Source organism: Photinus pyralis, unplaced genomic scaffold (genome assembly GCF_008802855.1).
Source record: "Photinus pyralis isolate 1611_PpyrPB1 unplaced genomic scaffold, Ppyr1.3 Ppyr1.4_LG3a, whole genome shotgun sequence".
NCBI lineage: Eukaryota > Metazoa > Arthropoda > Insecta > Coleoptera > Lampyridae > Photinus > Photinus pyralis.
In genome coordinates this window covers 1,974,963-1,991,079 of record NW_022170509.1, presented here as the reverse complement: position 1 = coordinate 1,991,079, position 16,117 = coordinate 1,974,963, and the positions used below count along the sequence as shown (strand labels likewise).

General features: G+C 35.5%; 1 protein-coding gene across 9 annotated transcripts in view; it reads right to left on the bottom strand.

Annotated features, from left to right (window-relative positions):
- Positions 1 to 16,117, bottom strand: part of LOC116165774 (ceramide glucosyltransferase) — a 45,429-nt gene that overhangs the window by 21,581 nt on the left and 7,731 nt on the right. For 6 of the 9 annotated variants that reach the window (XM_031480451.1, XM_031480447.1, XM_031480448.1 and 3 more), the window contains exons 2-11: positions 15,967 to 16,108; positions 15,714 to 15,918; positions 12,502 to 12,614; positions 12,186 to 12,451; positions 10,956 to 11,145; positions 10,071 to 10,909; positions 8,825 to 9,145; positions 7,721 to 7,767; positions 7,457 to 7,655; positions 4,647 to 4,845 (exon numbers count right to left, since the gene is read on the bottom strand). In XM_031480451.1, the coding sequence (XP_031336311.1) occupies positions 10,730 to 10,909; positions 10,956 to 11,145; positions 12,186 to 12,451; positions 12,502 to 12,614; positions 15,714 to 15,918; positions 15,967 to 16,029 (1,017 nt within the window). In that variant the 5' untranslated portion in view covers positions 16,030 to 16,108 and the 3' untranslated portion in view covers positions 4,647 to 4,845; positions 7,457 to 7,655; positions 7,721 to 7,767; positions 8,825 to 9,145; positions 10,071 to 10,729. The remainder of the gene's footprint in view (positions 1 to 4,646; positions 4,846 to 7,456; positions 7,656 to 7,720; positions 7,768 to 8,824; positions 9,146 to 10,070; positions 10,910 to 10,955; positions 11,146 to 12,185; positions 12,452 to 12,501; positions 12,615 to 15,713; positions 15,919 to 15,966; positions 16,109 to 16,117) is intronic. The other 3 variants (XM_031480442.1, XM_031480446.1, XM_031480443.1) reach the window with 3 other exon arrangements.

Sequence of the window (16,117 nt, the reverse complement as noted above, 5' to 3'; positions counted from 1 at the left end):
AGTTTCGAGCACTCTCGCGCTACTGCGAATTGGGTGTTCCTGCCGTTTTGCTAATTCGTAAAGCGATAGCTGGAATAATATAGAACAACTTAAGACGTTCTGCAGGGGGTGCAGGTCGCTCTGTAATTGGGCTCAAGCCTGTTGAGGGCCCAGAACAAGAGAGGGATAATAAATAAATAAATGTAAAGTGGGCTAAATTGCAGCGTCTAAAACAACCATTAAGTAGATTTCAAAAAAAGGTGGAAACCAGCCTTTATCCACAAATTGACGGTATTGGTCTAGTCTTTTCGTCGTCACGCCATCTACAACTCATATGGCTGTTGATCCTTCAAAATTGGCGGGAAGTTTTCTGAAAACCTCAATTTCATTGCAGATTTCAAGGTATTTAATACATAATAAATGTTCTCTAATTAGGTACATATTTCAGTAATTTCAGTACATAATCGTCGTTTGATTTTGGTAGGTCGCAACGGCTGAACTGATTTCCAAAAAAAGGTGGGAAAAAAGTTAGGTTAGTTAACTCTCGATCGTCTACTCTCACTTATTAAAATCATATCCGAGTCTGGTCCTACTCAGGTTTATATAGCAAACCCCAAGCACTACCTTGAACCTACAACTAATCACCTATTTATATAACATGGCGACTTCACGAACTCCTCTATATGGAAATAGAAAGACTGGTACGTGTTTAATATGTAGTTGGTAAGTTAACAAACTATTGCATATCTCCAGATGTTCCAGAGCCAGCAAAATGTTATATTTGTGATCTTGTCACCGAGAATTTGTGCACAAGAACTAGCGACCAACACGAACACCGACAATTAAACGCATGCATGCTCTATGAGGTACATGAAAAAGGTTACAACTTTTTACGGTATTTATTTAAAGCAACTTTTTAGTTATGCCACCTCCGAAAAAAATATTATCTCTGTGAAAGGTGCAGAGAGTGGCTCTCCGATATTACGTATTCACTGCAGGTAGTACAGGTTGCAAGAACTTTCTCCGATGGCGATTCCGTGTTGGGCTGCTTTATGTGCGGCGCTGTTGTTAGACTTGGTATTTTCACGATGAACGTTAGGGCAGTCGAGAAGATTGTGTTAGATCGCTTCGTTATGCATTACGGTTCAGTAAGTGAAGCCATTCCTTTAGACATTTATTCACATGTATACATTGTAGATCACCAAAAGTATGGCTATGATTTGCAACCCGTGTGCAAGAACTTTTTGGGATCTAGTCAGACTGCATACTATGGCGGGAACTGAGATGGTAAAAACTTTCATATTATGTAGTTTATGTCACTGTGCTGTACGGTAATTACCTAATTCCATATGGTTAACATTTCCCAAATGATAGAAATATCATTAGCAGTCTAACTGTCACTTTACAATGTCTCTAATTTCCAGAAAAGTAAACAAATCACCGCTGCAGTTCCTTTCTATGTGGATAATTATGAAGATCTGCTGGATTTGGAGGTCACTCCTGCACCAATGCAAGACCCAACAACTTCTAGTGCACATATAGAATTTAAACCATGTCACCACGCAATTCCCCCCACTCCTACAACTAGACAGCATTTCTCCATAAAAGAACATAAAGAAGCGAGCATTTCGTCCCGAACAGGTACTTACATTATTATTCCATTACATACAATTTTATCATTTCTAGGAACAACAGAACCTTCTGGTGTGAAGGTGGCAGCCTCTGACGAACCTCACGAGGAAGATGGTGGAAGTATTTACTTTGAAGTATAAAAACTAAACATATTGTTACAGCATCTTTACGACGAGCAAAATCTAATGAAGCAGTGGGGTCCGAGGAGTCTGATGACTGTTTTTCAGTCAGCACGGTAGAGCTATGGCCAAGAGAACCCTCCCCTGATGAAGACTTCACAGACTATCAGCAACCTCAATGTACAGGTACCTACATTGAAGAGTCATCAGCAGAGCTCTCATCTGAGAAGAAGTTGAAAGTAGCTGACAAGCCTGAGCCGTACTGTATATCTGATATACAGTTTCAAAATATAATTGCGCAATTGGAGCGATTAATGGATGAAGATGATTCATCTAATCAACAACCAACAGAAACTGCTACTAGTAAGTTGGTGGAAGCCACTTCAACCAGGTGTTGGCGTGAGCCTCGTAATAAAGTTTATTTCAAGTATTATAATATTAAGTTACTACATTTTGAACATGGTCACATTTGAAAGGCGAGTCGATTATACACTAATTTAAGAACACGAAAAAATGAAAATAGGTTCTTGTATTTAAAATTATTGAATCACCAACAACATTTATTATGTATGCATTTGTGAGAGGTAGACTCGCATTTGGAGCTCTCTTTGTGTCTCTCTGACTCCACTCCTTTGGTTGAAGCTGTCGCGCAAACACCTCTTTATTATTATACCTCATGCTGATAATAATTTTTTAGATGATCATGGGTGTATTGAAGCAGTTGACAACTTGGAGCAATCACTGGCTGGGAAGGATGCACGTACTGCCTCAGGTGAGTGGTGAAAATTTTATGTTGTTTCAGAAGAGGACACAGTCCTCTACTGTTTGCATCATTTGATACCAGGGTATTGGTATTCTTTACATAGGCAACCTGATCATACAATGTAGTTAACCAACAGAATGTTTGTTTTCTCCTAAAACCCGAAATTCATTTTTTGACACCTTTTTTAGAAAAACGAGAATCAATGTCATGCAAAAAGGAGGAGCTTACATGTGATGATCACCAGCTTCATGAATCATAAAAAATTGTTGACCATTTCGTAGGTGCTTGCTTTTAAGGTATGTGTAATTTAATTCTCTCATTTCAAATGATGATTTTAATTTTTTAGAGAAATATGTTGGATCAATACAAGAAAACTAGGCACCGAAAACTGTGAAACTAATGTTTGTGTTGTTTATTAGTATGTACATTGTTAAAAATGTAATTTTGTATTAAAATGTGACACAAAAAAGAAGATAATTTATTTAATATTTCGTTTAAGAAGTAATACCTTTCGTACAGGGTGCTCTAAAATGGTTCTACACCCACATCCTATATCTTTCAGAAATCTGGAAAACACCAATCATAAGGTTGAAGTTTGGGTTATGTTCGCGCTTTTTATTCATAAATTAGTGCATTTTCAAAAGGGGATAGCATAGAAAGAGTATTAAAATTTTCGCTTTATTGAACGCATCCATATTTAAAATTGGAACAAAATCATAGACAGAAATAGGAACGTTGAGTCTGTGCGTTCTGCGAAAGGAAGGCAATTAATGCTACAAAATTTCAAGTAATTACCTCACAAATAAGAAAATTGCTCCTTGATTGCAGACTTAATGTTACCCTTCATCATATTAGCTATCCTCCCTATTATAAAATTGTAAGAAAAAGAAGAAAGGTATAATGCTAGATGAAGGTACAGGAACAAGAATTCGCAAACAATTGTTTTGGCTCAATTGATAGTTATAAGCTTAATAATGCAAAAAGAACTGTAATAGTTACAGCATGGAAAATATGATAAATACGTTATGTGGCAATTTTGTACATAAGCTGATGATAGTACAAAAAAGAGCTATGTCAGATTTTCTAAAAAAGTTTTTCCAAACCCTACCGCAAAATGGACACGCAAAAAAATTCTGATCTCTAGAGGGTTTTGTATCTAAGATGAAAATAACGAACCTATTATTAGTTTTTGCAAAACCATAAAAATGTTAACAACAATGCTTGTCTGGATGTCAAAAGAAGCTTGATGAAATTTAAATTTCGTTGTCGAACCCAAAATTGCAGTTGATTTGGTTCCAATTACTCAAAATCTAAGTACAAATAATAACTTTTTGTTGTTGTGTTAAAAATGTTCCCTACTGTTTAAATAATGTCGATTTCCCGCGTAACCGGAAGTGTCGCAATATTGGAAAAAGTGCGGAAATAACTTTACGGAATTAATTTCAAAATGCACTTTTACATACCAGGTGTAAACCAGCCTTTATCCACAAATTGACGGTATTGGTCGAATGTTTTTGACTTCACGCCATCTACAACTCATATGACGGTTGATGCCTCAAATTTGGCGGGAAATTTGGTGAAAAGTTTACTTTCCTTATAGATTTCAAGGTATTTAATACATAATAAATGATCTCTTATTAGGTATATCTTTCAATAATTTCAGTACATAATAGTCGTTTGATTTTGGTACATATACAAAGGTCGTAACGGCTGAACTTTAATTTCCAAAAAAAGGTGGGAAAAAAGTTAGGTTGGTTAACTCTTATGTGTCCAGTTTGTAAGAATCTGTAATATCTGAGTCTGGTCCTATTTAAGGTTTGTGTAGCAAGGCCTTTCTTGCACCTACAACAAATCACCTATTGATATAACATGGCGACTTCGCGAACTCCTCTTTATGGAGCTGGAAAGTCTGGTATGTGTTTAATATGCAGTTAAAATTAAAAAACTATCGTATATCTCCAGATGTTCCAGAGTTAGCAAAATGTTATGTTTGTGATCTCGTCACCGAGGATTTGTGCGAAAGAAATCGTGACCAACGCGAACACCGAGAATTAATTGCATGCCTGCTCTATGAGGTACATGCAAAAGGTTATAACTTTTTACAGTATTTATGAAAAGCAACTTTTTAGTTACATCAACAAGAGAGGTATTACCTTTGCGAAAGGTGCCGAGTGTGGCTCTGCGACATTACGTATTCACTGCAGATGGTACAGGGTGCAAGAACTTTCTCCGAGGTCGATCCCGCGTGGGGCTGCTTTATGTGCGGCGATGTTGTTAGAATTGGTATTTTCACGATGAATGTTGAGACAGTCGAGAAGATTGTGTTAGATCGCTTCGCCATGCATTATGGTTCTGTAAGTAAAACCATTCTCTTAGACATTTATTCACATGTATACATTGTAGATCACAAAAAGTATGGCTATGATTTGCACTCCTTGTGCACGAACTTTTAGGGATCTAGTCAGACTTCATACTGTAGCGGGAACTGAGATGGTAAAAACTTTCATATTATGCAGTTTATGTTACTGTGCTAGTACATATGGTTAACATATTTTTAAACGATAGAAATATCATTAGCGGTCTAACTGTCACTTTCAAAATGTTTCTCATTTTTAGCGAAGTAAACAAATCCCCGCTGCAGTTCCTTTCTATGTGGATAATTATGAAGATTTGAGGAATTTGGAGGTCACTCCCACCCCATCAACTTCTAGTGCACATATGGAATTTAAACCATGTCACCACACAATTCCCCCAACTCCTACAACGGGACAGCATTTCTCAATATGCGAATATGAAAAAGAGAGCATTTCGGCCCAAACAGGTAGGTAGCTACTTAGATTAGTATTTTCATTAGGTACATAGAATTTCATCTCTTCTAGGACCAACAGAACCTTCTACTGGAAATGCGGTTGTGGCCGCCCAGAAGTCTGAGCCCTACTCTGATGAACAGTTAGAAGAGCTAAAGGCGCAATTTGGTCTATTAATGAATGACGATGATCCATCTGGTCAACAATCAACAAAAACTGGTTCTAGTAAGTTGGTAGCAGTCACTTAACCAGGTGTTGGCACGAGCCTCGTAATGTTGAAATACAAATTTTATTTCAAATACTGCATTATGAATACGTGCTGTACAATTTGCATGATTCGATACCAGGGTAGCAGTCACTTAACATAGCCAACCTGGTCATACAGTGTAGTTAAGCAACATTATAAGAATGTTGGTTTTCTCCTAAAACCCAAAATTCATTTTTTGGCACCTTTTTTAGAAACAGGAGAATCATCTTCAGACCAAAAGGAGGAACTTACATGTGACGATCCCCCGGTTCGTGAATCATAAAAAATTGTTGACCATTTCATAGGTGCCTGCTTTTAAGGTATGTGTAATTTAATTCCGTCAGTTTGAATGATGATTTTAATTTTTTAGAGAAACATGTTGGATCAATACAAGAAACATTAGCACCTCAAAGTTTGAAAGTGAGTTTTGTGTTGTTTATATTAATACATATTGTTAACAATTTAATTTTGTATTAAAATGTAACACAAAAAACAAAGTAATTTATTTCACATGTTTCACATTTCACATGTTCTAGAAGTTTTAAATTTCCTTAGTAACTTTTGGCTGTTCCACTTGAATCACATTAGCCATGAACATTGTTTACATAATTCACTAATCTTGTTCAGTTTTTCATTTTGCTATTTTATAAATCTCTTAAAAAGCCAAAAATGTTGAATTGAATTGAATTGAAAAATTCAATGGGTATCTGAAATTCATGTGGTCCAAAAGCAAATTTAAAAAATGTTCCCTACCATTTAAATGATTCGATTTCCCGCGTAACCGGAAGTGTCGCCATATTGGGAAAAATGCGGAAATGACTTTTTACAGAATTAATTCCACAATGCACTGTCATTTACAATGTGTAAACCAGCCTTTATCCAAAAATTGACGGTATTGGTCGAATGTTTTCGCCTTCACGCCATCTACAAGACAACTCAGGATACATTCGGCATTAATACCGAGTTGTGGAACCGAGTACTACCGATCATGTGACTGGAGCAATAGGAGTATATTCTTATGCCGAACGGGATAATCAGATGCAAAGCAAACATAACTTGTGTTGTGTACATAACCTCCTTGTGAGAAAAAAGTAAAAAATGAACCGGAAAATTGTGAAAATTTCCATTACTTGTGCGGCGAAACCACACAAACTACTTTTGTAAAACTCGCTCATACTTTCGATTTGCAGAAATAAAAAATTACAGTTTAATCAGCTGTTCACACTATCCTCAATGCTCCACCTATAAATCAGGAGTGCCCTGTGTTAGACTACTTCTTAGTTATGAGAAACATAAAAGAACATGCTCCATTTGAATAAAAGAACAAAAAGGAGCATTTGGAGTGCACTAAACTCCCGATTTCAATGCTGAACGTGCTCTCATATGACAGTTGAACCTTCAAATTTGGCGGGAAATTTAAATTTCGTTCCAGTTTTACATGTTCTCTAATCAAGTATGTATTTCATTCATTCCAGTACATAATCGTCGTTTGATTTGGGTCCATATACAAAGGCAGTAACGGCATAACTTTGATTTCCAAAAAAAAAAGGTGGAAAAAAAATTAGGTTGGTTGATTGTCTAAGTTTGCAAGAAACTGTGATTATAAGTATAACCGGGTCTAGTCCTACTCAAGGTTTGTGTGCAAAGCCATAGCTTCCATCAATCACCTATTTATATAACATGACCACTTCACGAACGATAGAAAATCTGGTATGTTTTTAATATGTAGTTAAATGAACAAACTATCGTATATCTTCAGATATTCCACAGTCCGCAAAATGTTATGTTTGCTTTGTGCGAAACAAGCCATCACCAATACAAACACATGCACACATGCAAAAGATTATTACTTTTTAAAGCGTTTATTAAAAAAACTTTTTAGTTATTCCATCACCAAGAGAGGTATTACCTTTGTAAAAGGTGCAAAGTGTGGCTCTCAGATAGTACACATTCTGTTCATGTAGTACAACAGGCTCTCTCTCTTTCTGATGGTGATCCCATGATGAGCTGCTGTATGTACGGCACAGTTAATAAACTTGGTTTTTTCATAATGAATGTTGGGATAGTCGAGAACGTTGTGTCACATCGCTTCGTTATGCATTACGGTTCTGTAAGTAAAGCCACTTTATTAGACATTCATTCACATGGATACATTCTAGTTCACAAAACCTACCCCTATGATTTGGAAGAACTTAGTGCTACTTCATACTACGGCAGCAACTGAAATGGTAAAAATTTCATATTATGAAATGTTAATTACCTAGGTACATATTTTCTAAATGAAAGCATTAGCTGTGTAAGTGGCACTCATGTTCAGCAAATCAAACAAATCTCTGCTGAGGTTCCTTGCTGTCTGGATAATTATGAAGATTCGCTGGTCACTGCCATGCTAGTGCGAGACCCGGCAACTTCTAGTGTATATATGAAATTTAAACCATGGCCTACCGTAATTCCCCCAACTCCTATAGTTGGACAGCATTTTGTAACAAATAGGTACTTACATTCTTATTATAACATTACATACACTTTTATCATTTCTAGGACCTTTCCCTGGTGTGGAGGTGGTAGCCTCCGAGGAGTCACCAAAGAGCTTTACAGATGATAGGGGTACTTACAAGTATAAAAATAAAAAATACAATTTCACAGCATCTTTATGGAAAAATCCTCCTGGGGAGGTCTTCCAAGAAACCTGTAGATGACTGTACAGTTAAGATAGTACAGGTATTTATTTTAAAAGACAAAACTTATATACAACTGTACAGCATTTTTAGGGCCAATAGAACTTTCTCCTTTGGAGGAAGTGATGCCTTTGAAGAGCCTCCCGAGGGATTTATTTATTTTTTGACTTCATCAAGCGAAGTCCAGGAGATTCCATAGGTGCTCCTCTTTAAAATATCTGTAATTTTAACTACCACTTTAAATGACGTTTTTGTTTTGATAAGATACAGACAAAGCTGGCATATACAAATGTTAAACATTTAATTTTGTTACTAGGTACATTGTTTAAGAACTTGATTATAATTGTATTAAAATATGAAACAAAGAACCGAGTAATTTATTTAGTTATTACTTGGGGATTGGTAAAATGTTTTCCGTCATTTAAATTATAAAGTATCCTACTCTCCAGTAATAATCCACTGATGACAAAGGAAGTTACTAGGACTTAACAAGCACGAATCTATTTAAGTGAGACAGCTGTAAAAAATCTTACAGTGCGCTTACATTTCTAAACTATTCAAAAGCTTTCAAATGTTCTATACTATGTCCATAAACTTACCATTGTTTTAGTAGAATGGCTGTAAGTTGATTACAACCTGCATTTGCAATCATACATTTCCTTTTACTGCTGGTGTAGAAAAATGTATACTATCTCCATCAGTTAAATATAGATTTGTATGCAACACTGTACCTTCCCTCAAACACCTCATCAGCCTCAAAAAATTATTCAATTTGATTCGCACATGCACAAATCCTACCTTTAAACACTCGGGTCAAATGACGTACGGAGTTTCAGAAACTTTGTTCCGCCCTTGGTATTGAACAATGGAGGCAACTTAAAAAAAGCTGTAGCTTTCTATATTCTTTCCTTTCCTCCACTCTAAATGAATGGAAATAATATATTTTCGTATCAATTATTTAATAAACAAGCAGAGCAAGGTCACCCTGATCAGTGGCGGATCCTGAGAAACTTTTCTAGGGGGCGGGGGGGAGGTGAATATAAAAAATCTTAGTTGAACATGTACTGACATGATGCATAGAACTGGGGTCAAGTCTTCAATGTCTACATCCGGTAAATGCCGACATGCACAATCCAGTTAATCGTTCTTCAAATGTGCGTAATCACGTCTTTAATCTGCGCGAAGTGAATTCTGCACTTGGAGTAGTGCTCATAAGTAGGAATAGGCGAATTATGGCGCAGAGCATTACATCGTCTAATACTGCCAGGAATCTTATCTTGGTTCTTCCAGTTATTTTGGTGAAATTGTACTTTTCCTTGGAGAATATTTGCAGAAGAGTGTGATCATCAGTACATTGAAATTTCTCTACACGATACCATGACAAATATCGCTTAGTTTATTTGGGAGTACTCTGATTTTCGTCAAGCCCTTTAGAATTGCAGTCAGTGCTTATATAGTAGGATTCTATTGTGTTGAATTCGGAATTCTTTCATCCTCTCAGTTGTCTTCCTATCTATTGGATGAATTTAAACTGTATGAGTATTTTCTAATAAGCAACACTTACTTGGTTTTCCGCTGCAAATCGTGAACCCCGATGAAGTAATCCACACGACACGACACACACAGTGACTGAATAATGAGTACTAGCCTCCGAGTGCAAAGTAATTCTTCATTCATTACTCATGCTATGCTATACGTATGGCGGGGGAATGTCCTCTGTGCACGTGACATTCATCAATAGTTTGGTTTGATAGGCAGAACAAGCTTTTTTGCGTCTGTTGGACCTAAACCTCTGCTGAATCCGCCACTGACCCTGATACCAGAAATGAAAAGATGAGTACCTACCTAAAGAATAGAATGACAAATCACAATAATTTAGAAAGCTACAAGATGCCAAACTCCATCCCAGGTAAACAAAAACACATTTCCGTTCGCAGATTGAAAGCATTTGACATCTGGAGACTTTTGATCCAGACTTAGTTCTTAAAATTCCTCCTGCTACATCTGATAAATTCAGTTTTCTTCTCGTAATTAAGCCATAAACAATCGAACAAGAATTACTGAATTAGTGATTGTATCGATATCAATATGTATTTGTCCACTTATACTGATGTGGTCTGAATTGAGTTTACTTGCGATTATTTCCAATGCTTGAACACAAAAGAAATCTGCAATGTAGTAATTTAATTTTGTAAAAATTACACGAAAGTTTACAAAATCGTATTTATACAAAACAACAAATAATAAACTTAAGATCACAAAATAAAAAAATTTGGTTTTAATTAAACCTTCAGTCTCATTTAAAATCTCTTGTAAAACGGTAACTGTGTACAAGTCTTTTATATTTCACAGTTACAAGGACATCGACTAAAAACTCACAAATACATATAAATGACTCGAGTAAAAATAAATATTCTTTAAATGATATGTATTGTTTGCTTTTTATGTAAATTTAGTTACATACTAAAATAAATAATGAGATCACAATTAAAATAACGACAACGTTAAAATTTAATTCTTGGCTTAATTTCTTGTGCAATTCCCCCCCATGCTAGCTTATACACTCTCGTACGCCATCTAATAGTTGGATTAAAAAGTGCATGGAGAAATAAGTATGGTCCTGAGCATTCGCGAAAAAGCCAACCGACGACAAAATCAAATTTGTTAAATGGTAATGAGCCGTTCTAAAAAAAATATGTTGTGAAACTGATTAGTCGTGTCGCTACATACCTGAACTATGGTTAGGAGTACCCAATCACATATAAACCATATCAAAACATGTACCAGATAGAATGCAAACGAATCCCACTGAAACAGGACACCTACTGCCCATGCAGTAAATCCACCAATCACCATGCATTCAGTCAAAGGTTCAAATATCGTTACTAATGGAATCATCGCAACTCTCAATTTGGCCCATCTATATACAATATACAATGTTAGAATCATTATGGTTAATAATAATCGTCAACTACCTGCATGCAAAAACTACTCGACATAATAAATCGCACTATTTCACTTTTTAAAGGCAGTTATTCGATGACCTTTTTTTGTGCAATTTTTCTTCTTGTTAGTAAACGGCCTAGATTAAGCAGCGACACAAAAAATTATTTATAACTTGCACAAAAAACGGCTAAAAATTTCTTTAATACTGCCCTTAACAGCACTTCCTGACAATGCCTAGTAAATCAGACTCATAATTTACACCCAAGAACTTGTAAAGAAAAATAGAACTCGATCGCCTTTGTTTTTATATACCTAGTTCAATCCAAACAAAGTATTAGATTTTGAATTTCAAGTTTTAAGAGGAGATAAAAGGTCAAACTTTCGCAAGGTATGGGATATAAAAAAACATTTTCATTACTGAGCTAGCCGTGGGTAAATTAATTGTGACATTGGAATTTTTGCATGACCTTATTGTAAGGGTATATACAACAGTAATGTTAGGAGGGAAAGGAAAAGCATATAGTTTTACTAAAGACGTATAGCACGACAATAGCAGGTGCTATGAAGGAAAAGAACCACTTCTGCACATACAGTCAGTCATATACACATTCCTTGAGGACTGTTCCCAAAGATACAGAGATATAGAAATCGTAAGGGTGTAAAGATAAGGTTAGAGGGTAAGAACCTGCTAGCATAACACCACGTCCAAAAATAATGTATGCTAATAACAAAATGGCGCTGGAAAGTGACCCACCGCCCATTAATGTGATGCAATCACACACAGTCTCTCAGTCGACAATACTCTGCTTATTCCTAAAGACCGTTTTCAATTTAGTGGTACACCAATAAAACCAAAATACAGTAACGCACTTCACGAACCTACCCTCATGCACATCCCTTACAAAAATTATCCTGAATTCAGAATTATACAAATAAAATAATAATATTACGCCGCATGATCGCAAATGCCTGTGCAGGGTAAGGAAGTTTGTCCAAAATAAATAAATTACGTGCCTTGTTAAGCGTGACTGAAAACTATGAATATCACAAATCCCAGAATTCTGTATGGCTGGCTGACTACAAATTGTTATCTTCCATCCCTTATCCATAAATGACTTAGCAATAAAGAAATCTTCCGCTAAATAACAGCCAAATGTTTTTAATCCCCCTTCCTCTTCCAATACTGATTTTCTCATGAGCGCTGACATACCAGTATGACAGTTTACTTTAATACAATCCGCAGTTAAATATACTCGAGAATGAGCAGTTCCGAAGTAGATCTACAAAATAAACTTTAAAACTTTCTCTACAGGCAAAAATTCCAACATGCCTTTTCCAAAGCCGCGGCAAAACCGCTTCGATCAGCACTAAATGGCATTTGATGCACCAATGCAATCTTATCCGTCATGTGATTCATCATATCTTGCAATGTATCTTCCTTCACTGAAAGACAGAAAGTTATGGCATTAATTAGGAAGCAACGCAATTAACTTTGGGTACATAAACACCATGCACAATTTCAAATGCCTTAAATAAAATTCAAAAACTTTATAAAGCAAAAACCAACTCAAACATTTCATTTTTATATACGCTGACAGCCCATTGTAGATTTCTTTCATCGGTCATTCTAGATGCTACTTTGCCGACTATGTCATATTTTTTTGATTTGATGGCGACCTCACTTACTGGGCTTATTCGAAAGTTGGAAATAGGAGTGACAAGGAGGGAAGGGGCGTTTAAAACTTTGGGCCAACAGTTTCAAAGTCGTCAGGAGTTTATAAAAAAAGTCTTCTAAAGAATTTCAGGGATTTTAAAGCTTTCAGAGCCTCCATTGTTTTTTTGAGTCACTTAGCGTTGGGCAAAAAAATCGATTAATCGATTATAATCAAACGATAATCGATAATCGGGTTTGATTATTCTATTAAATTAATCAATTATTTGATTAATCGATTATTTGATTAATCGGTTATTTGATTAATCGATTATTAAGTAAATTTTAATTGATTATTATTAGCTGGATCATCAGTTTACGCAAAAAGGAGCACTCACAGCTCACAAGTATTATTTTATTTTATAGCGGATGTTAAAACGTCACTTTAAGCAGCTAAAATGAATTAACATTGTATCATCAAAACTAAAGCACACCTCATCGGAGAGTAAGCTGCCTAATCATTTATTTTTATTTATTTTTATTTTTGACCTTCATTTTCAAATGGGCAGGGTTTCAGCCAAGGCTGTTCTACCAACCAACCCACTATGCATTTGCAAATATCCATGCCCGAACCCGGATTCGAACCAGGGACACTTTGTTGATTATTGATTAATCGATCTGCCTATAGTAATGAACGATTTGATGAAAAGAGTAATGGAATTATTTTTTATTTTTATTATTAAATAATTAACGTATTAATGCATACAAACAGATATTTATCACTCCTTGTATGTGACAATCGACTTTTGATTAAACGATTAGGTGATTAATCAATTATTTGATTAATCGATTATTTGTTTAATCGATTATTTGATTAAACGATTATTTGATTAATCGATTATTTGATTAATCGATTATTCGATTAATCAGTGTAATCGATTATTTTTCATAATCGATTATCGATTATTCAAACCCGTAATCGCCCAGCCCTACTCACTAAGAGCCTTTGAAAATTTTTAAGAGTCTATTATTAATACGCTTTAAGTGTGCTTGCTTAAAGAACCTTTAAGAGAGTTTCCAAGGGTCTCTATGTTATGCGTCTTTAAGGCTCTAAGAGCTCACCTACAGATTTGGATTTTAGGGCCACTTTTATTAACATTTTGTATGTCTAGATCCGGTACTTTTTGAGTTATTGGCATTTTTTTAAAGAAATATTTTTATTTTTTCATTATATTCCAGACCAGAGATCTCGAACGGGAAGTAGGTTGCCCAAAGACCTCCGTAGACAACTAAAAAAACTAAAGGCGAGAGCTCATGATTTTAACTGTATAAAATTAATAATTTCAAATATTAATTATGTTTTCTAATGAAGAAAAGCTTAACATGGTAGGATGTTTCATTTCATCGAACTGAAACCCTTCTGTAATAGCAACTTTCATAATTACGCCCGAAAAAAAAAGCTAAAACAGCATTCAAAGTTGCCGTGGAGAAGTGTCCAAGTTAAATATTACCGCTACGAAAAAATAGTTCGTAAAATCGAAAAATACGATTTTTTCAAAATACTTCAAAAATTCAAAAAAAGTTGTAGGGATTTCAGAACGCTATCTTCTTATACATTACGCAACTTTTCTCTAATTTAACCAAATTTGTATCTCTTACCCTTTCTAAAATGCCCCTAGTGGGCCTCCTTAACTCGTGACATTTTTACAGCATTCAAGAATAATGTACAGTCAGGCACATTAATGGTTGAGTCCTCCTAGTCACGAAGAAAAGTGATTTTCTTATGTTATCAAACATTATGTAATGCAACTTGAATCAGGAAAAGAACCAAGGTCGCGTCTTTATTTATTTATAATAGTATCAAAGATAAGGGTTAAGTGGCAGAGCAGGACTAGTACTCTCCGCCAATATCTGTACTTTGCCCTTTTATATTATGTACCTATACTTCATTTTGTGTTCACACGATTTATTATTAAACTTAAATAAAGGACTCGAATTGTCAACCTTAAAAAGTCGCCATTTTGTTATCACTACACATTCCCCAGGACAAATTGCGGAGTAACAACAGTAGAAAAGGACATACAATGAATTTAAAGCAGATGGTGTAAAGCGTTATAAGATTAAACACGATAATTTGGCAAGGTAATCAAGCCCCACAGTCTCATTGGCTAATCAAATTATTCTAATACTCTCCGAGATTACTATGAACGGTTTCAGTGATTCCCACAAACACTGTTGCTGATGGTGCTACAATGCAAACAAGTGATGAGGATTACTGCACACAATCGCATTAAAAATTTAAATAAGAAAAACAACACAAAATCGCCGATACCTTTATATAAATTCACAAATGGTAGTCGATCAATGGGTTTGCTGAAAATGTGTGATCAATAAGTTAAAAGTGCAATAACAAAAAGAACCAAGTCATTAAAGAAACCTTTGATGTTCAAATATTACCGAAAGCGTACACCTTCGTGACGTAGACAATCAACTGCAGCAGTTGCAACAGTGAATCTGAATTCTTACAGAAAACAATTCTGAAACGTATATCGCTCGGGCCTAAGAAGTGATAAATTAATAATTAAAATTTTGTTTATTACTATTCATTTTCATCACGTTTGGCCCTACACAGTTCCAATGGGCTTCAGTATGTGAATGTCATTTGTTGCGAAAATGAGTGCAACAAACGGATTTTCCGAATTTAAATCTTTCTCTTTTTAGCGTATTTCCACAAAAATAACAAAATGCACTATTCCTCTAAAGATTCAATACACTGATTATGCTGATACCGATCGTGGCAGTCATCAAACAGAAACGTTTTAACAACAATAATGAACATCAAAAGCTTTCCCAGATACATGGCAACCGTAATTAAGGTTATAGGTACTTACTTCTTATACCGCTATCGGATATTAAAATGAAATCGTAAGCGGTAGCTTCGTACGCGTAGTGCATGTTATTAATCTTCGGATTGACACCTACAATGGCAGCACCGATGAACAGTTTTGCATCGACCTTCGGATACTTTTCCATTAAACTTTTTACGAGCATTATAGCAGGATCCGTATCGTCTTCTACGCAGAAGAGCAGTTCGTACTAAGGCGAGAGGATATGAAATGAGGAACTGTGTACGATATGACTTACCTTCGGATAATTCATATTAAAAAACGTTTCTAAATTGGTAAATAAATTTGGATCTACTCCCATAAGCGGTTTCAAAATTGAAACTCCGAAATAACACGTGTCGCTCGGCTGCGATGTAAACTTGCTGTGCAGTCTGTACTTTCTGGAACAA